Source organism: Chiloscyllium plagiosum, unplaced genomic scaffold (genome assembly GCF_037043375.1).
Source record: "Chiloscyllium plagiosum isolate Xiang-an unplaced genomic scaffold, Cpla_swu_hap1 HiC_scaffold_40, whole genome shotgun sequence".
NCBI lineage: Eukaryota > Metazoa > Chordata > Chondrichthyes > Orectolobiformes > Hemiscylliidae > Chiloscyllium > Chiloscyllium plagiosum.
The window spans coordinates 19949365-19970727 of record NW_028270178.1 but is presented as its reverse complement, the minus strand read 5'-3'; the positions used below and the strand labels follow the sequence as shown (position 1 = coordinate 19970727).

The window sequence follows — 21363 nt, the reverse complement described above, 5'->3', positions numbered from 1 at the left end:
GACTCCACTCAGATTACGTCATACTTGGGTGACCATACCTCAGGAATAATATGTTGGGGGGAGTGCAACATAGGTTTACATGAACTTTACCTGGACTTCAGAGCTTATGTCACGTGGATAGCTTATGCAAATTAGGAATGTTTTCTCTACAATTTAAAAGGTGAAAAGACAATCAGATCCAAATAATCAAGTATGAACAGGAAAAGATTGAGCAGGTAAGGATAAATGATTCCCACTGACTGGGGATTCTAGAACAATAGAAGAGCCAGACAATTAGGGCCTGTGCATTCAGGACAGATGTTAGGAAGTGTTCCCACACACAAAGGATGGTACAGGTCGTTGTCGTGTAAAGTGACAGCTTGCGTTTCTCTGTGACCTCGCGCTGTAGAAAGTTGCGCTTTAGAAGATCACTATAGGAAATCTCTATGCCCGCTCAGCAGAAAGTTTGTGTTAGTCAAACAGCCTCCACAATTCGTCAATTGTGTTATAGCCAAATCGTGCTGATGAAACACGCGTTGCAGCAGAACGACCTGTAGACTTTTGGAACGCACATCCACAAACGGCTGTGGATACTACATCGGTTGTTAATTCTAAATCTGAGAAAGATAAATTTCATGGTAAACAAAGGTATTTAGAGATATAGGCCAAGGTCAGGGATATGAAGGTAGGCCCCTGATCAGCAATGATCTCATTGAATAGCAATAGAAATTCGAGGGGCCAAATGATCTCCTCGTGCTCCTATGTTCCTAAGTCCCTGTACACCCATCAGACTATTGGAACGGGTGTAACACAATTTGGATCCAGGGTGAATGAGGGATTGGGGTTCTGAATGGACACATGGGTGAACAGATATACGATCTGATTGGCTGTTTAAACAGGATGGTCTATGTCAAAGACTGAGGATTGGGCTTGAGGAGAGAGACCAGGGATAATTTACCTTCACTGCAGACAGATATGCTGCAAATTGTAACATCACTCAGAAGGTTATTGGTCCTGGAACAACACCAGAAACACGATTTGAGTGACTGGAACATGGCCTATGGTACTAGGGGCAGCAGTGTTAGGTTAATGCAAACTGAGGGGAGATTGGAGGTGAGATACCAGAATGTCAGGGGTGGAGGGGAGAAGGTGGTTTCTATTTTGAAATGTTGTGTGATCCCTTTATATATCAATTCAGGAGACAGGAAGCGGAGGGGGCGGGGGGGAGGGTGTCCAGGGATCATTCAGGAATCCGTCAATATTCCAAAGTGAGTATATACAGATTTTTAGGGAGTGAAGGAGAGAGAGGGAGCAATTCCAGGAAGTGTCTCCGGTATAGAGATGGGTTCATGATCCTGCTGCAATAGGCTATCACGATTTCACACAGGAAGGATGCCAGTGTCTGCCGCATTGTCGCTTTGTTGGAAAACTTTATTTCCGGCTTTGTCGATGTAAGGAATTAGAATCAAATGGATAGAGAATGGAGGACGTAATACATCTTTTCCAAACATTATCCTTCCTAGGATACCATGACTGTCTCCTCCCCCCCCCCCCCCTCCCCAACTTCCTTTATGTCCGATACACCAAAGGGGTAGGGTATGGTGACTCAGTGTTAAGAGCGCTGGGTCAGCTATAGAGAGACCTCAAACCCACGCACATCCCACCATAGAATTTAAATACAATTCATGAAGAAAACCATTTGTAATTGCATTTTGGTCTCTGTCATGGTATCTGTCTACGTTTAATCCATTGTTGGGGGAGGACCTCTGAGTAATGTCCAATAGGGGGAGCTGATGGTCCAATTGCTGGGTAATGGGACCAGTGTGGGCACAGTGAATGTTCAGTGATGCACGCTCGATGGGCCAAAGGGCCTCCTCTGTACTATATGATTCCACTATGAGGGAAGGGACTGGTTTGGGTTTCTTTGACTGACAGATCCCTACGGGAACACAGGAACCCGGTAACACTCCACGGTCCTTCGGAAGAATCGAAAGTTACCAATATCTCTGTCCTTGCAGCAGTATGACACCCCATCCCACTGCATTTACTCATCGCCAATCATTCAGGATCACATCCTGGTCTCTTCATGGTCTCTCCTTTTAAAAAAAAATAAGGGATGCGAAGGTCCTGGGTTGACTCAGTAGTAATGGCCTACCCATCTGTTCAGAAAGTCAAGCACATTGATGCCAACCTGGAGTCCTGGGTGGTCCTGATTGGAGAAAGATGGTAGAGCTCCTTCCCTGGACAACATCAGTGAACTGGATGGTTTTTATAACGATGGTTAAAAGGTCACCATTACACCAACTTTTTCCTGCATCACTCCATCAGTTCTTTAGCTCCAGACCTTGCATGTTCAATTCTCAAGCTCTTACCCACTATTCTTCGTCATGTGACTACTCCCCTTTCAATCAGGAATAGTTCCTGGCCGAAAGGAGAGGGCTGCACTCTAACCCTCACTGACAGTCCCTGGGCGTATCCAGGGATCCTAAGCCCTTCTCGTCTTAATTCAATATAGAGACGTGAAGGAGATATAAGATAAATCTAAGTTTCCCTTGTTGGTAAAATTGGGTTTTCTCTGGGTTGTTCCTAGTTCTCTTTAGTAACTAAGCATGTCAATAATGCGGATGGATATTTCAACGTGCTTTTGAAATGGTCTCTGAACTTGGACTGGGTCACTGTATAAATAATTTGTTTGTTGCAGCAACTTAACCCCACCAGCATAAGTCCAGCATGCCGGAAGCTTTGTACAGAACCACTGTAGTAGTTGAGATTTGTTCCTGCAATGTAATAATGTATGAAGAATAGAACGAATACGAACTACTGGAGCATAAAGTTGCCGGATAAAGAGAAAAGTATAATCATTGACCTCCTTCTACTCTCCACTTCCGGGTCATTTTGATTCTGTCTTTGTTCTGATCCTTCAGCCCATTAGGGACACGACTGGCCACTAAAGTACATCTGACTGTCAGAGCGTTGAAAAACAGAATTAAACAAATGGGCGCAATGGGGTAAAACTGCCTCAAACAAGTCAAATCCTTTCCAAGCAGGTTCAGTACAATGACTTAATCACACAGAACCACGATACATGGTTGATTATTTTTACAGGTTCAAATGTCACGTAGAAAGGGATATTCTTGATGCAGAGCTGAAAACAAGTCGTTGACAGAGTCAGAGCAGCAGTTTTCGCTGTGCAGTATTTTGCTTTGAGATTTTACTTAAGGCAAAGATGTATTATTATTTAAGTGATTTATACTGTAAGTAAACCATAGCAGTGATGTGCACACCTTCTGAATTATGTTTTTATTGCTTAATGTTTGTTTTTACATTGATTATGCAGACCTCTTACGTATCTAGAATATTTGATCAACTCCTGGTCTCATAACCGTTGGCGAATCATGGTCTTTATGAAGGCTGTACATTTCTGACTACATCGATTTCACAGTGACCTGATTGAACCCATACCTCTCACAACGCCCCCTACAATGAGTGATCAGAGCCTTCACCTGTGATCCAATCCATTCTGGGGATCGGAGCAATGGAAGAGATCATCAGGGATCAAACCAAGTTTGGGATTTAGGGACAATAAGGGCTCCTGTATTTGTATTTCTTCCTGCATTTGTTGTTCCTCGAATATCATCCCGCACCCAAACACATACAACATTTCATCTTACGTCATAAACAATTCCTGATGAAGGGCTTTTACCAGAAATGTCGATTCCCCTGCTCCTTGATGCTGCCTCACCTGCTGTGCTTTCCCAGCACCACACTCACGACTCTGATCTCCAGCATCTGCAGCCCTCACTTTCTCCATATGGGCCAAGGGTTGGGAAAAGGATTATAACAGTTCGGTGGTTGTTTTTGGCCGGCACAACCTCAATGGGCAGAATAGTCATTTTCCATCTAAACCTAAATGCCAGTGCCCAGTTCACTGGATACAAATGCACATTTTCAGGTGACGGTAGACCCGACCCCACAACGACTAAACATAATCTCATCCTTTCTAAGAGGATTTTAAAAATCTGGAGAATTAGACAGGGCAGACTTCCAAAATATGAAACCAGATGGATCCAACACACCACGCTTCTGTGGTTCTATGGATAACCAAAATTACACAAACCTGGCGACCCTCTCAGATCCATAGTCTCTCTACTTGGTACACCAGCATACAGACTAGCCAAGGAATTCTACCAGAAATTAAAACACCTAATTGAAAATTCACACAACTCCATTCACTCCACCCAAGATTTCATGAACCCCAAGACACCAAGGTAGAAGAAGATGAAATAATGGTCTCCTTTGATGTTACAGCCTTTTTTACATCAATTCACATTGACCTGGCCAAAGAAATACTGGCCTCACTGCTCGGATAACCAAGGCTACAAACACCAGACAGCACAAACTTCATCAGCAAAGATAACATCCTCAAGCTAGTGAACCTGTGCCTCACCAGCCATTTCACATTCAATAACAAGATGTACAAACAAGTCAGCGGAACACCCATGGGATCACCAATATCAGGGCTCACAGTGGAAAAAAAAGTAATGCAGAGACTTGAACAAGCTGCCCTCCCATCCATCCAACCCAAATTTTGGGCCCACTTTGTGATGACACCTTTGTCGTCACGAAACGGAACAAAATAAAGGAAACATGCAACACCGTCAACAATATCCTGACCAGCATGAAATTCACAAAAGAGGAGGAGAGCAACAACAGACTCCCATTCCTAGACATGACTGTTGAATGTACATATAATGGAGAGCTTCGAACCAGCATCTAAGAGAAAATAAAGCAAACACAGACCAAATACTTAACTCCAGTAGCAATCATCCCAACACCCACAAACCGAGCTGCATCAAGGCATTATTTCTACGAAGTACATCACACTGCAGGACCCAAGAACTACAAACAGCAGAAGCAAAACATCTATACAACCTTTTCAAGAAAAACGGGTACCCAATAAACACAATCTGCCGATTCCACAGAAACAACTCAAACAAGCAGCCAAAACACAACCAAAAAAACTATTTGGTTGCCCCTATTTGGTACGAAACGTTTGCCCCTCAGGACTCTTTTAGATCTTTCCCCTCTCACCTTAAACCTACGCCCTCTAGGTTTGAAACCTTTACCCTAAGGAAAAGACCTTGTCTGTTTATCCTATCCATGACCCTCATGATTTAAAAGGTGATCTATAAGGTCACCCCTCAGCCTCTGATGATTGAGGGAAAAACATCCCAGCCTATTCAATCTCTCACTAGAACTGAAACCTCCAGCCCCAATAACAGACTTGGTTGGTTAGGGGATCAATTGTTATGGAGACAGGCAGAAGAATGGGGCTGAGGGACATTTCAGCCATGCTCAAATGACAGAGCAGTCTCGATGGGGGCTGAATGGCATCATTTGCTCCTGTATGTTATGGTGTTTTGGATTTTTCATGGTGTGTTAATGTTTTAGCATATATCAGATATTGTGTTCTTCCATCAATTTCATTATTAACTGTACTCTCTGCCTCAGACAGACTCACACACATCAGAGGAGAAAGTGAGGTCTGCAGATGCTGGAGATCAGAGTTGGAAATGTGTTGCTGGAAAAGTGCAGCAGGTCAGGCAGCATCCAGGGAACAGGATTGGATGTGTTGCTGCACTTTTCCAGCAACACATTTCCAGCTCACACACATCAGACCCATCTGCACACCACACATTTTTTTCTGTGATAACACAATGTCATAGAGTCATAGATATGTACAGCACAGAAACAGACCCTTTGGTACAACTTGTCCATGCCAACCAGATAGCCAACCTAATCTGGACCCACCTGCCAGCACCAGGTCCATACCCTTCCAAAGCTTTCCTATTCAAATGCCCAGGCAGATGCCTTTTAAATGTTGCAATCGTACTAGCCTCCATCACCTCCTCAGGCAGCTCAGTCTATATATGTCACACCCTCCGCGTGAAAACGTTGCCCCAAGGTCTCGTTTATATCTTTCCCCTCTCACCCTAAACTTATGCCCTCTAGTTCTGGACTCCCCGACCCCAGGGAAAATACTTTGCCTATTTATTCTATCCATGCCCCTCATGATTTTATAAACCTCTATAATGTCCCCCCGTCTCCAACCCACCAGGGAAAACAGCCCCAGCCTGTTCAACCTCTCCCTGCAACTGAAATCCTCCAACCCTGGCAACGTTCTTGTAAATCTTTTCTGAACTCTTTCAAGTTTCACAACACTATTCCAATAGAAAGGAGACCCGAATTGCACCTAGTATTCCAACAGTGGCCTAACCAATGCCCTGTACAGCCACAACATGACCTCCCAACTCCTGTACTCAATACTCTGACCAATGAATGAAAACATACCAAACTGGACTTGAAACATTTATCGTTGCAATTATCCTAATCTGCTTTCCTTCTCCATAGCTTTCCAGGAGGCGATTGCTTTGTTTAAAATCAACATGAGTCTATTTGAATAAAATGCATTATCTGCGATTGCCCCAGTGCTGATTCCAACCAATAATATAGTTTAAGTCAATTCAAACTCCCACCCCCATGCTGAAACTCAACCTGATGCAATGCCTCAAACTGACAGAACAAGATCTCTCAAAACAGGTCGGGCCTTCTATGAATGCAGCACTTTCAGCAGGACCCATAAGGGCCATTCGGCCCATTGAGTCTGATCTGTCATTTGATCATGGCTGATAGGTTTTACAACACCATTCTCCTGCTTTCTCCCCATAACATTTAATCCCCTTGGCAATCATGGACCTATCTGTCTCTGTCTTAAGTGTACTAAATGACCTAACCTCCACAGCCCTCTGTGGCAAAGAATTCCATCGATTCCCCACTCTCTTGCTGGAGAAGGTTCTCCTTATCCCCGTTTTAAAGGGTCTTCCCTTTACTCTAAGGCTGTGCCCTCACGTCCTCGTCTCTCTTGCCAAGGGAAACATCTTCATAATATCCACTCTGTCCAGGTCGTTCAGTATTTTGCGAGTTTCAATTACATTCCCCCCACCACATTTTTCTAAATTACAGATCCACAGTTCTCAAATATTCCTCACATGTTAAACCTTTAATCCCTGGGACCATTCTCGTTCAGGAATACTCCAACTGAGAAAGGATGGATCAGAGTACTTTCTCGATGATAAGAGTTTAAATACAGTGAATGTTCAAAGAGATTTGGTCATTCAAGTGCATGGATCAGTACAATGTCAGGAAATAATCAAGGGAGTTCCTGGAAATCTGGCCTTTATATCTGGAGAACTAGAGTACAAGGATGTGGAAATTATGCTGCAGTTATACAAAACCCTGCTTAGGCCCACTTGGAGGCTGTGAGGAGATATGGACATAGATCGGTATTGGAGGGAATGCAATGAAGGTTTCCAAGAATGATACTGAGATGTTAAAGAGGGGAGATTATGCAAATTATGTCTGCTTTCTCTATAACTTAGAAGGTTGAGGGGTGGTCAGATCAAAATATTCAAGATATTGACAGGAAAAGATGGGAGAGATAAAGATTCCCACTGTTTGGAGATTCTCGAACGAGAGGGAGCAGAGTCTGAGAATGATGGCCCAGAGAGTTCAGAAGAGATGTTAGGAAGCACTTTGACACACAGAGGAAGAGAGAGGTTTGGAACTCTCTTCTATAAATGCCAATGGATACAGGGTTAGTTGTTAATTTTACATCTCAGGTAGATGTAAATAGTTTTTTTGCTCAGAAAAAAGTATGAAAGGCATTGTATCAAAGGAAGGCATATGGATTCAGGCCATAGATCAGACATGTTCACGATTAATGATTGAAAAGGCTTGAGTGGCAGAATGGTCTCCTCCTGTTCCTCATTCCATTGAGACTACTTATGGTCTTCGAAGCCTCAGTTTAATTTTGTTTCATCATGATTTATCTACAAAGTAAGAGGAACAGAAAACAAGAGAAGTGTGGATGTTGTACACTGGAAATTGCTGGAAAAGCTCAGCAGGTCGAGCAACATGCGTCCAGAGAAATCAGAGTTAATATCCCGGGCCCAGTAACCCTTCCTCAGTACTGATAGTAACTGGGGAAATGCCAGTTTATATGCAGAAAATAGGGTGGGGCGAGAGGTTAAAGAATAAATGATAGATGGGGATAGACCCCAAAGAGAGAAGGGCAGTTGGTTAGAAAAAGGAGCTGGTAATGAGCTGCCTTGGAGGGAGAACAGCTGTTAATGAAGACTGCCCGTGTCAAGCAATAGGTCATGTGTAATAGCAGACTACATGATAACGAGGCCTTTTGTGTATGGTAGGGGGGTAGGGCATGGGAGAGTACAAACCCTCAAATTATCGAACTCAATATTGAGTCCAGAGGGCTGCAGGGTCCCCAAATGGAAAATGAGGTGCTGTTCTTCCAGCACGCGCTGAGCTTTGCTGGAACATTGCAGCAAACCTGAGACAGAGATGTTGGCCAGGGAATAGGGTGGTGGGTGAGAGTGGCAGGCAACTGGAAGCTCAGGTCCTTTTTTTGCAGGCAGAACGTAGGTGGTCTGTGAAGTGATCACCTAGTCTCTGCTTCATTTCCCCCATGGACAGGAGATCACACTGTAGAATGCGGTAGACTAGATTGTGGTAAGTGCAGGTCAATCAAAGCTTCACCTCAAAGGTATGTTTGGGCCTTTGGGTACTGAGGAGGGAGGAGGCAAATGTGTTTGTGGGAGAAGGTGCCATGGGGCTGTGGGGGATAGTGGCGTTGGGAGTGAAAGGAAGAGTAGATCAGATTGTCCCAGAAGGAACAATCCCTGCAGGAGCTGGACAGGGGACGAGAGGTGAACATGTGGCTGGTGATTTTATCGCGCTGGAGGTGGTGGAAATGTTGAAAATACAGTGCAAAGCTTTTCCACTGTCACCACGACCCAGCGGCATTCTGAATAGTTTAAGAATAACAAAAAGTACAGGAAGGTTTCACTTAAAGAGAGTCAATCGTCCCTGAGCCAGTTCATCATCAATGAGGCCTGTGTCACCATCCTTCCTCCATTGCCTCGCCACTCAGAGCCAACCACCACTGAAGTCACCAACCTTCAGGTGCCATCTTTTGCCGTTGGACTGACTCTCCTCCCTCACCACTTCACCATCTTTGCCAGTACCAGCGACGTCAGAGTCACAATTCTCATCGCTGGTGCCCACCTCATCGATATCTCCGTGATGCCATTCTGATGACAGTGCCAAGCCTGACCAACGATGAAGTGACCAATCTACAGGCTCTGCCTTTCCCTACTGACCTCGCCCACGCCATGTCCACCCGCTGCGGCAGCAGCCCATTCCGATGCCAGCTCCCATTCTTCACCTACCCCCTGTTCTGCTCAGCCTCAGTATTTCCTTAATTTACTTATTATTAAGAAAGGGGAAAAGGACATCCCTGGACGAACCGATAAAGGCTAGCAAAGTCAGTAAATTGTTCTCCTTGTGCAAGGAGAATGGCGTACTTCAGTATGTTTTGAGAAGACCCTTCAGCAAGAAAGGTCAGAAGCGAAACCTCCAGACATTCAGTGTCTGGTAACTCCCTGAGTTCCTGAAAACAGGCGGAGACCCTTCTCCCTGAAGAAACACTGTGCTCAACATAAGCAGGAAACTGCAGCAGGACATGGCCAGCTTCCAGCTAAAGGAATGAAGGAAGGCAAGGAGAAACCTCAGGGAGTGATCACGAAGAGATGGCGTCTAACCTCAAAAAGGGCATCAACACTGAAATGGGAATCTCGCCAAAAGTGACAATCTTGGCGCTGTAGACAAAATAAACGGATGCAGTTGAGCAAGCAAATGGTTTCAGCAGTTGATCAAAGACCCAGGAATGGGTTATGGTGTGACCTTAGTCATGGCGCAGTTACACAGTCAGCAGCTCAACTAATTATCAAGTCAGAAATCACACGACACCAGGTTAGAGGCTAACAGAATAAGTTGAAATCACAAGCTTTCAGAGTACTGCCCCTTCATCAGGTGACATGAGGATGATGATCAAATATATTATGGACGAGGCCCGACCCCCTCAAAACTTTTTAAGAAAATCAGCTAGATCCGAATGTTTTCTTAATTTAAAGCCAAATGTCGAGTATATATTTTAGTAGTGATGTGCTTGATCAAACCACGCAGTTTTACACAAAACTAGAATTTATTTTCACAGTACCATTGAAAAATGAACAAAAGAAAACAGAATTTAGTGTAACAACTTATTTGAAACGCAACCGATTCAATTTCTCAATGTAATGAAGTTCCAATCCCTGCAACACCAAACACCACACAAACACACCACTTGGAGAAAGGTAAATTAAAACATAGGTTCTTACAGGTAGGAGAGATTTCACAGAGAAAAGTCAGGTAAGAAATATCTACTGAAGCAAAAAGTTTGTTTACTGTAGCAGTTTCTCTGCTACCGCTAGTTTCTGACTGCTTGCTAAAATAACCCAAACTAGAAAACAAATGAACTGGGAGAACTTGCCACTCCCCTACCATTGTTAAATTTGATATTTCCAGACATATCTGCACCTCTGCCTTTACAACACCTCCTGAAAAATCCAATGACACAATAATCTTGTTCAAGGGGTAGCATCATCACAAATATAATCCTAAAGATTTTTACTTTCTGTCTCTCCGCATAAAACCCTACCAAAGTGAAAGTGGTCTGGAAGGAAGAGAAGGACTGGCTAATCTCTGTGTTCCATGAAGAATTGGAGCTTAATCCTTGACCCCTCTACTCCCACTTCCTTTTACATCTCATCCCTCCAGTGAACCTCTTACGCTTGTTACATTGCCCTCTGGCCTGTGGGGCTGCTCCTGTGAATAGAGTCCTAGCCTACAATGGACAAAAACTGCTCCTTTGAGTAGAGTTCGTCAGTAGGAGTTGCTTCAGGGCAAGCCGACTGTGCCTCAGCCTTCCGAGTCAGTCACAACTCTTCAGAGTTTCAACCGCTACATTCCTTCCTCCCACTCTCACTTTGACCCAGGTATTGTCTCATTGCACTTATAAACTGACATTGAAAGGCCTAATCTCCTGTATTGGTCTCGTATATAGATGCCCTTCCATTAACATGCCCCAAATATTGCTGAAACGAATCAGTTGGTACAATTTAATTTATGAACAGGAGGCACAAGGTTTGCATCTCTGGCTTCCCCATCGGGGTTTATCTCGATGATATCTCAGTGCAGCCTTGAGCTGCTCTCTGAACTTGGACTGGGTCATCCCATATATAAATGTGTTAGTGCAGCAACTTACATTCACCAACATGACTCCGACTTGTTGGAATAAGATTGAGGAATGATTGTCAGCTTTAGAATCTGATCTAGGAATTATGTTAGAAATGAAGTTTATCACATATATCAACCACAAAAGGAGAAAGTTGCCCGATATGGCAAAGAGTAAAATCACAGATTTCCTCCTGCTCTCCATCTCTGGGTCTCTGCGATTCTCTCCCTTGCTCTGACTCCTCAGTGCCTTACGGACTTGGCTGGTCATTAAAATGTGTCTGACTGTCAGGGTGTTGAACAGAAGAATTAAAATGAAGGCAAAGAAAGGGGTTAAAGCTGTGTGAAACCACCTGAATCCCTTCCAAAGGGATTCAGTGTAATAACTTGACTTTGAAATACAGAGCCATGGTATATTGTCTACGATTACATAAGGCTTATATCGAAAGTAGAAGGGCACATGGAGTAAACAGAACAGAATACAGGTTGTTGCTAAAACAATAGCTGTATTTCTCTCTGTGCAATATTTAATTTTTAGTTTCTGGCAACAAATGGCGATGAATCGATCAAATGTGAAAGTGACAGTGAACCAAACAGAGCAGGATGTCGCTGCTACAGACAGGACATAGACTACACTGCACACTGGAGTGATATCCAAGAAGGAAAGTGGGAGATAATAATTGTTAATCTGCCTCAGTATGACCTCCGTGATAACGACCAGTAGGTCTGCTGTTGACATGGCCATCAGGAAACGAGTGATGCCCGTGGAGAGACCGCACTTTCCTCTGGACAAGATCACAATTGCCACAAGATTAACTGCAGGGGAGAAAAAAAAGAGAAACTGAAAATTTCTGTTCAAGTATTCTTCACATTTCGTCCCAAGCAAACATTTGAGTATACTTGAGCATAAGAGCTGACAGGTCATGTTAAAATTGTACAAGACATTGTATCGGATGCATTTAGAATACTGTGTACAATTCTGGGTGCCACATTACCAAAAGAATGTAGATGTTTTGGAGAGGGTGCAGAGAAGGTTTACGCGGATGCTGCCTGGTATGGAAGGTGCTAGCTATGAAGAGAGGTTGAGTAGGTTAGGTTTAGTTTCACTAGAAAAAAAGGAGATGGGGTGGGACCTGATTGAGGTTTACAAAATCATGAAGGGTATAGTCAGGGTGGATAGAGACAAGCTTTTTCCCAGGGTGAAGGATTCAATCACGAGAGGTTATGCTTTCAAAATGAGAGGTGGAAAGTTTAAGGGGGATACACACAATAAGTGCTTCACATAGAGGGTGGTGGGCGTTTGGAACGCATTGCCAGCAGAGGTGGTAGAGGCAGGCACGGTGGATTCATTTAACATGGGTCTGGACAGATGCATGAGTGGGGGGAGCAGAAGGATACTGATGCTTAGGAATTGACCGACAGGTTTAAACTGTAGATTTGGATTGGCTCAGGCTTGGAGGGCCGAAGGGCCTGTTCCTGGGCTGTAAATATTCTTTGTTCTTTGTTCTTTGTTTTGGCAACAAGAAAGTGGTGGGCTTTGGGCAGATATTAAGTTAACTGCGCAAAGTTCTTAGTTCATTTCCAGGTTTGCATGGCACAAGGGAAGATTGCCTTCAGAAGGCTATTTCACGTGTCAGAATTACTATCAAACCGAAAGCACGTATGTTCACTTTAAACTAGAAACTTCTTCCTGAATTTTGAAGTCAAGTGCAGGCTCAGCTGCCCAAATGGAAGGGCTGGGAGATGGACTGTAACAAAATAGATGCATGTAACAAAATGGTTGTGAAATGGATACCTGATTTTCAGTTGTTGTTTTGCCAACAATTCAAATTTAACCAATTAGTTTACATTGTGCCCAGGATACTAACCACAACCGAGTTTGAATTTATTACTTTCACATCATCGGATCAATGAGATGGTACAATGGGTGCATGAAAAAGACGAGCATTTTGAAAATTGGCCAGAGAGAGCAGCTGCCATCGATCAGCTGAGCAATTGCCGTAGAACCAGACAGCTAACTACCCATCTAACATCTTGGTCTCGAAGATATTAGGAAACATTCTCTATCAAAGGCACCTTTTCATACTCGCAATAAAAAGAAAGAAAATGACCCAGGGCACTCAACAGATGGATGATTGAAGGCAGCAGAGAAGGCAGAGACTGTGTGGTCTTGAGATTAAGTTAATGTAATGTTTAACAATTGTTTTATTGGAACAGCATTAGTGTAGCGGTTGGGTAAGATAGTAAATAGTTAATAGAATGGGTATTTGATTCATGTATAGCTTCTGATTAGTGTTCACTGTTAGAGTTAGGAAAATAAATTGGCACACTTTCTTTAAATGATGAAAATAATAAGTTCTCTGTCACTCACTTACATTTTAAAAGATTGCGAGGCGAGGGGAGTTTCTCTGGGGACTGGTTTGAATTAACAGAGGGGATTGACCTTCCAAATTGGAACAGTATGGTTTAATGAAGGCTGTTAACATCCGAGGGAATTTGGTTTTGGTATTTAACATCTGTTGGAAAGCAATTCTCTTTTTCGGGGAATGCAGAAGCTGAAGTGCAGTCTGCAGAGATGAGGGGGGAATAGAAGCACCTTAAACATATAACCTGTGTGTCTGCAGGATCGGAGTTTAGTTCTCTTGGCATCGTAAACCGTATTCTCCGCAGATTCCCCAGATCTCAAAGGCCCATGTTGTTAATTTGGTTTCATGTTTGAATCATATCAGCTTGTGGCCATTGGATAACCGTCATAAGATATAGGAGAACAAAGAAACCTATTCATACAATTAAACAGTTACTCAAGAATCAGAGTCTGAATGAGAGATAAACTTTTAAAAAAACAGGAAGTAACGATCAAGTGGCAATTAGAGATAAGAATGCAAGGAGTGAGGATGACACCAAACATCTGCCGGAGGATGTGGATAGGTCAACTGAGGAAGCAAAATGAAGAAGGGTGCAGAGAAATGCAAGATTATGCCCTTTGGCCAGCAGAATAGAGGAGCTGAATATCATTTAAATGGAGAGAGGCTGCAGAAAGCTACAGCACAGAGGGATTTGGAAGTCGTCGTGCGCAGATCACAAAAAGTAGTTTCCAGGTTCGCAGGGAATAGGGAAAACAAATTAAATGTTTTTTTTAAATTTCAAAAGTAATGGAACATAAATGTAGGGATGTTTTGCTAAAATTAAACAAGGCACCAGTCAGTGCACAGCAGGAAAACCGTGAAGGTGATTGATCTCCTTACCGAAGGAAAGATACATTGCAGTGGAGAGTGTCCAATGGAAATTCACTCAGTAAGTGTGAGGTTTCCTCCCACTTCCTCCAGACCAAAGGGGTAGCCATGGGCAAACGTATGGTCCCCAGCTATGCCTGTCTCTTTGTTGGCTACGTAGAGCAGTTGATCTTCCGTAATTACACCGGCACCACTCCCCACCTCTTCCTCCGCTACATTGATGACTGCATTGGCGCCACCTCGTGCTCCCACGAGGAGGTTGAGCAATTCATCAACTTCACCGACACATTCCACCCTGACCTTAAATTTACCTGGACCATCTCTGACACCTCCCTCCCCTTCCTGGACCTCTCCATTTCCATTAATGATGACCGACTTGACACTGACATTTTTTACAAACCCACCGACTCCCACAGCTACCTGGATTACACCTCTTCCCACCCTACCTGTTGCAGGACCAGTTCCACCACAGAACACACCAGATGGCCTCCTTCTTTAGAGACCGCAATTTCCCTTCCCACGTGGTTAAAGATGCCATACAACGCATCTCGTCTACATCCTGCACCTCCGCCCTCAGACCCCACCCCTCCAACCGTAACAAGGACAGAATGCCCCTGGTGCTCACCTTCCACCCTACCAACCTTCGCATAAACCAAATCATCCGCCGACATTTCCGCCACCTCCAAACATACCCCACCACCAGGGATATATTTCCCTCCCCACCCCTTTCCGCCTTCCGCAAAGACCATTCCCTCCGTGACTACCTGGTCAGGGCCACGCCCCCCTACAACCCACCCTCCCATCCTGGAACTTTACTGTTGTAAACAGGGAGGTTTATAACAGGAAGGGTTTTCAGGAAGCTGGAGAGGAGGGGGAGCTGAAGGAAGTGGCGCAAACAGGAAGGGTTATTGGAAATGTGTGAGGTTTTAGAGAGCCCGCAGCGGTCGGATCTGGAGCAATTCTTGGAACATGGAGGTGGTTTTACAATGACTGAGAGTCTCGAGCCACAGGAGATTACAGAAGTAAACACGTGGAGTGGACTGAAAGGAACCGGGGATGGAATCACACAATAGCCAACTGGAGGTAGACGTTTTAAAGAAATCATTCACCAATTAACCAATCATACGACAGCCAAATCGCAGTGATGAAACGCGTGTTATAGGCGAATGACTAGTATCAGTCAGGGACGAGCTGGATTGGCTTTACTGGGAGCTTGTACAGACACGTTGGTTCAAAGGCACCCTTCTGCCTGCCCTGAAGTGGCATATAGGTGCATGATTCCCCTTATTCTGAGATGATTCCCTAAGTCCTAGACTCTACCACTCAGGGGAAACAACCTTTCAACTTTTATGTCATCAAGTAGCTGCAAGAATCTTGTCTGTTTCAAGAAAGGTGCCTCTCATTCGTCGAAACTCAAGTAAGCATGTTTCCCCTGCTGCAAGGGGAGTAAGCCCAATTGCTTTAATCTTTACTTACACCCGGAGCGTATAAAGAAGGAATTAGCCATACACGTCTACAAATCATTGGTCAGACTGCATTTGGAATAGTGTGTTCTCTTCTGGGCACCTTATTGAAAGAAGGATGTTAAAGCCTGGGAGAGACAGTTCAGAGTAGATTTATTGGATTTGCACGGGAATTACTCAATTCGTCTTCAAGGTATCCTATCTGGAACTGGTGCCTTCTCTACCTGGAGTGTTGCCCGTCTATTTAGCATCTCTCCTTTGTCTGTCAGTATACTGTTTATTTGCTCAACACGTGCATTTAGAGCTGGGTCATTATCACCATTTTCTGATTTGGTAAAAACATAAATAAAGTGCTAATTTTGTGTCATCTTTCCAAACCCTTTACTTCAGTTCATAGCTTACCATGCCTGTTCGTTCTGAGCCACAGTCTATCATTTGCTCACCTTTTACGACTAACAGGCTTGAGGAACATTTTGCTATTTGTTTTGGCATAGCATGAAATCCTTTCCTCATGCTTCCTCTTAACCTATCTTATTCCACCCTCATCCTTGCTACTGCCTTTGAGATAATCGTTCTAATTTTTATTGTTATTCTTATTCTGGTGTGCATCATGCACATCCTGTTTGTTACTTATTTTCCCATCCGTATCCTTCACCATCCCGATACGCTAGTTTTGGATACTGCTATTTATTACTCTAATGTACCCAGGTTGCTCCCTATTCATCTCTTTTTTGAAATCTCCCCATTCGTCATCCATGGCTTTCTTCACCAACATGTGTTTCAAATCAACCTGACCACTTCAATTTTTAAATCCTTACAAACTGCTCTTTTCCAGTCTTGATTTGGAGATGCCGGTGTTGGACTGGTGTGCACAAAGTTAAAAATCACACACCAGGTTATAGTCCAAGAGGTTTAATTGGAAGCACTAGCTTTCGGAGTGACGCTCCTGTTGGACTATAACCTGGTGTTGTGTGATTTTTAACTTTTCCAGTCTGGAATCTTAATCCTTGACTGATCTGTATCCTTTTCCAACTTCGTATTGAATCTGTATTAGGATGACTATTTCAAAAATACTCCTGCAAATCAGAATTTCAACACTTTGCGTCATTTCCAAGGACTACGTCCAATACAACTCCATCCTTGGTAGGACTGGAAAGATATTATTTGAGCAAGTTTTCCTCCATACACTGCAGGATATTCTTCACTTCAATCCTCCCCACTCTAACCTTTTCCCAGTCTACCAACGGATAATTGAAATCAACATCTATTATAATCCTACTTTTCCTGCAGATTTCCATAATCTGCCTACTAAAGCTCTCGTCTATGTCCTCCCCAATATTAAGAGGTCTATAATAAATATCCAACTGCTCAGGAGCAGAGAGTTTATAAATTCATACAGCGAAGAAACAGACACTTTGATCTTACTCTACTATGTTGGCCGTGTTCCCTCAAACTGAATTACTCCTGTGTGCCTGTATCTGGTCCATATCTGTCCAAACATTTCATATTCATGTACCTGTGCAAATGTCCTTTTAGATGTTGTACATGTATCAGTCTCTATCACTTCCTCTGGCAGCTAGTTCCATCTACACACCATCCTCTGTGTGCAAATTTTGACACTCAGGTCCGTTTCCCCTCACACATTCAACCTATGCCCTCTATGTTTAGACACGCCTACCCTGGACAGAAAGTTATATGGACTTGGCAGCAAAAGCAAATTGGGAGGCTGGTACAATTACACCATTTAGAAGTCCTTGGCTGGGTGCATGAAGAGGAAACGTTTAGAGGGTTGTGGCAAAAGTCACGGCAAATGGGACTCGATTGATTTAGGATTTTTGCTTGACATGGATCAAATGGTCTATGCCTGCGCAATGCATCTCTATGGCCCTATATTAGTGATTATCATGACGACCAAAATATTTTTTATTCACGTATTTGTCTAAATGTTTTTTAAATGTTGTAACTGCCCCTGCATCCACCACTTCCCCTGGAAGTTCATTGAATACACAGACCACCCTGTGATTAAAAAGAAAATGCCCCTCATTTATTTTCAAATCTTCCTCCTATTACCTTGAAAATATGTCCCTTCGTTTGAAATCCACCACCCTGGCGAAAAGACAACTGCAATTCACATAATTTACATCCTTCATGATGCTATAGATCTCTATAAGGTCACTTCTCAACCTCCAGTGCTCCACTGAAAAGGTCTCAGCCGATCCAGCCTCTCCTTATAAGTCAAACCTTCCCTTCCAGGCAACACCCTGGCATGTCTCTTCTGAACTCTCTCCAGCTTCATAATATCCTTCCTACAACTGGGTGACCCAAACTGGCCATGACACTCCAGAAGACGCCTCACCAACATCATACACAACCTCAACATAACGGCCCAGCTCCTATACTCAATGGTCTGAGCAATGAAGGCAAACATGCTCAAATCTCACCAGCTCATGCCTGATAAAGAGGTTATGCTCTAAATGTCGACTCTCCTGCTCCTCAGATGCTGCCTGACTGGATGTGATTTTCTAGCACCACACTTTTTGAAACACGCTCAATGGCTTCTGACCCACCCTTCATAAATGTGATGTAAAGTGCACAGAACTATGCTCGTGAAACCCTGCTCTTCAGCACAATGATCCAATTATTTAAGATTTGGAGATGCTGATGATGGACTGGGATGTACAGTTAAAAATCACACAACACCAGGTTATAGTCCAACAGGTTTAATCGGAAGCAATTCATCAGGTGGATCAAGGAGCAGTGCTCTGAATGCTAGTGCTTCCAATTAAACCTGTTAGCCTATAACCAATTACTTAAGACCTCTTTGCAATCTTAGATAAACTTCATTGTTCACTATACCAGAAATCTTGCTGTCAACTGCAGATTTACTCACCATGCCTTCTATATTCTCATCTATATCATTCATATAAATGACAAACAAAAGTGAACCCAGCAACAACCCCTGTGATCACAGGCCTCCAGTCAAAAAAAAATCCCTCCACCATATATCCCTCTGTGTTATGCCATTAAGCTAATTTTGTATCCAATTGGCAAGCTCACCCTGAAATCCGTAGGATATAACTTGCAGTCAACAATGTGGAATTTTCTCAAAGGTTTTACTAAAATCAAAGTAAACAATGTCCATCACCCCACCCTCATCTATATTAGAATACAGAGTCAGAGAGACGTAAATCATTGAAACAGACCATTCGGTCCTACTCGCCCATGCTGACCAGATATCCTAATTTAATCTAGTCCCATTCGCCAGCACTTGGCCCATCTCCCTCAATGCCATTCCTGTCCATATAGCGATCCAGATACCTTTTCAATGTTGCATTTGTACTAGCCTCCACTACTTCGTCTGACAGCTCATTCCATACACACACCATCCTCTGTGAGAAAAGAAATGCCCTTTTGGTTTCTGTTAAATCTTTCAGCTGTCACCCGAAACGTATGTCCTGTAGTTCTGGACTCCCCCAACCCAACGAAAAGACCTTGTCTATTTAACCTATCTATGCCCCTCATGATTTTGTAAACCTCTATCAGGTCACCCCTCAGCCTCTGACGCTCCAGGGAAAACAGCCCCAGCCTGTACAGCCTCTCCCTGTAGCTCAAATCCTCAACCCTGGCAAAATCCTTGTAAATATTTTCGGAACCCTTTCAAGTTTCAGAACATTTCACACAATATTCCAAACGTAACTTAACCAATGTCTTATACAGCCGCAGCATGACCTCTCAACTCCTATACTCAATGCTCTGACCAATAAAGAAAAGCGGCACGGTGACACACTGCTGCCTCACAGTGCCGGAGACCCGGGTTCAATTCCCGCCTCAGGCGACTGACTGTGTGGAGTTTGCACGTTCTCCCCATGTCTGCGTGGGTCTCCTCCAGGTGCTCCGGTTTTCTCCCACAGTCCAAAGATGTGCAGGTCAGGTGAACTGGCCATGCTAAATTGCCCGTAGTGTTAGGTAAGGGGTAAATGTAGGGGTATGGGTGGGTTGCGCTTCGGCGGGTCGGTGAGGACTTGTTGGGCCGAAGGGCCTGTTTCCACACTGTAATGTAATCTGATCTGCCTTCTTCACTATCCTATCTTGCTGCGGCTCCAATTTCATGGGACTATGAACCTGCAACCCAAGGTCTCTTTATTCAGCAAACGATTAAGTGTATAAGTTCTGCCTTGATTGCCTTTCCAAAATGAAGCAGCTTGCATTTATCTAAGTTAAGCTGCATTTGCCACTCCATGGCCCATTGGCCCATCTGATCAAGATCCCATTGTACTCTGAGGTAATCTTCGCTGTTTTCTTGTCATCTGCAAAATTACTCATCATACCTATTATGTTTACATTCAAATCGTTCATATAAATGACAAAAAAGTGGTGGAACCAGCACCAATCCTTGTGGCGTTCCACTGGTCACAGACCTCCTGTCTGAAAAGCAACCCACCACCACCACCCTCTTTTTTCCACCTTCACGCCAGTACTGTATTGAAATGGTTAATTCCCCCTGTATTCCATGAGATCTAACCTTGCTAACCAGCCTATCACGAGAAACTTACTCACACCAAAACCAAGCTGCCTATCCCAGATCATTCCTTGCCTCTCTGAATGCATACCAATGCTATCTGTCAGAATCACTCCCAATAATCTACCCAACAACACAGTCAAACTCACAGGTCTTCAGTTCCCAAGCTTCAACTTACATCTCTTCTTGAACAAAGGCACAGCATCCGCCACTCTCCAATTATCTGACACCTCACACCTCATTATAGATGATACAAATATCTCTGCAATTTCCTCCATATCTTCCCAGAAAGTCCTGGGATACACTCGATCACGTGCTGGAGATTTATCTACCTTTTTATTTTCTAAGACCTTCAACACTTCCTCTTCTCTGCTGTGGAATGTTTTCATGTCGCATTCCGCTTTTTGCCTACTTGATCTCCCTAGTGAGAATTGTCCTACACTCTTTATACTCTCAAGAAATTTACTAAATCCATGTTTGATATATGGTTCTTTTTTTAATCTTTAGTAGAACCTCAATATCTTTATTGATCCTTTGTTCTCTAATCCTGCCAGCCTTTCCTTTCACTCTAACACGAACGTAACAACTCTGAATACTCATTCGCATGCTATTCAAAGCCTCCCACTTTTCAGGTGTCCCTTTACCTGCAAGCAGACCATTCAAACCAATTTTTGCAAGTTCTCATCTCATTCCATTAAATTTTGCCTTACTCCAATTAAAAACTTGATTTTTTATGGATGGGTTGTCTTTTCCCAGAACTAATAAACGTATCACCATTTGGCACAAAGTGTTCCCCTACTGTCACTTCAGTCACTTGTCCTGTCTTATTACCAAAGAGAAGGTCGAATTTGGTTCCGTCTCTAGTGAAAATATTTACATATTAATAAAGAAAACTTCCTTCTAGACATTTAACAATGTTTTCACTATCCAAGTCTTTAAGACTATGGTAGCCCCAGTCAATGCTTGGACAATTAAAATC

At 43.5% G+C, this 21363-nt stretch overlaps 1 protein-coding gene across 1 annotated transcript; it reads right to left on the bottom strand.

The window, feature by feature from the left end:
• Positions 1–450: 450 nt before the first annotated feature.
• On the bottom strand, positions 451–20773 carry LOC148138380 (putative G protein-coupled receptor 139). Its single transcript, XM_087981662.1, has 5 exons — positions 20563–20773; positions 11119–11985; positions 9058–9094; positions 4823–4878; positions 451–596 (listed from the first exon to the last, which is right to left on the bottom strand). The coding sequence occupies exons 1-5, from the start codon at positions 20771–20773 to the stop codon at positions 451–453; spliced, it is 1317 nt and encodes a 438-aa protein (XP_087837788.1).
• Positions 20774–21363: the final 590 nt, after the last annotated feature.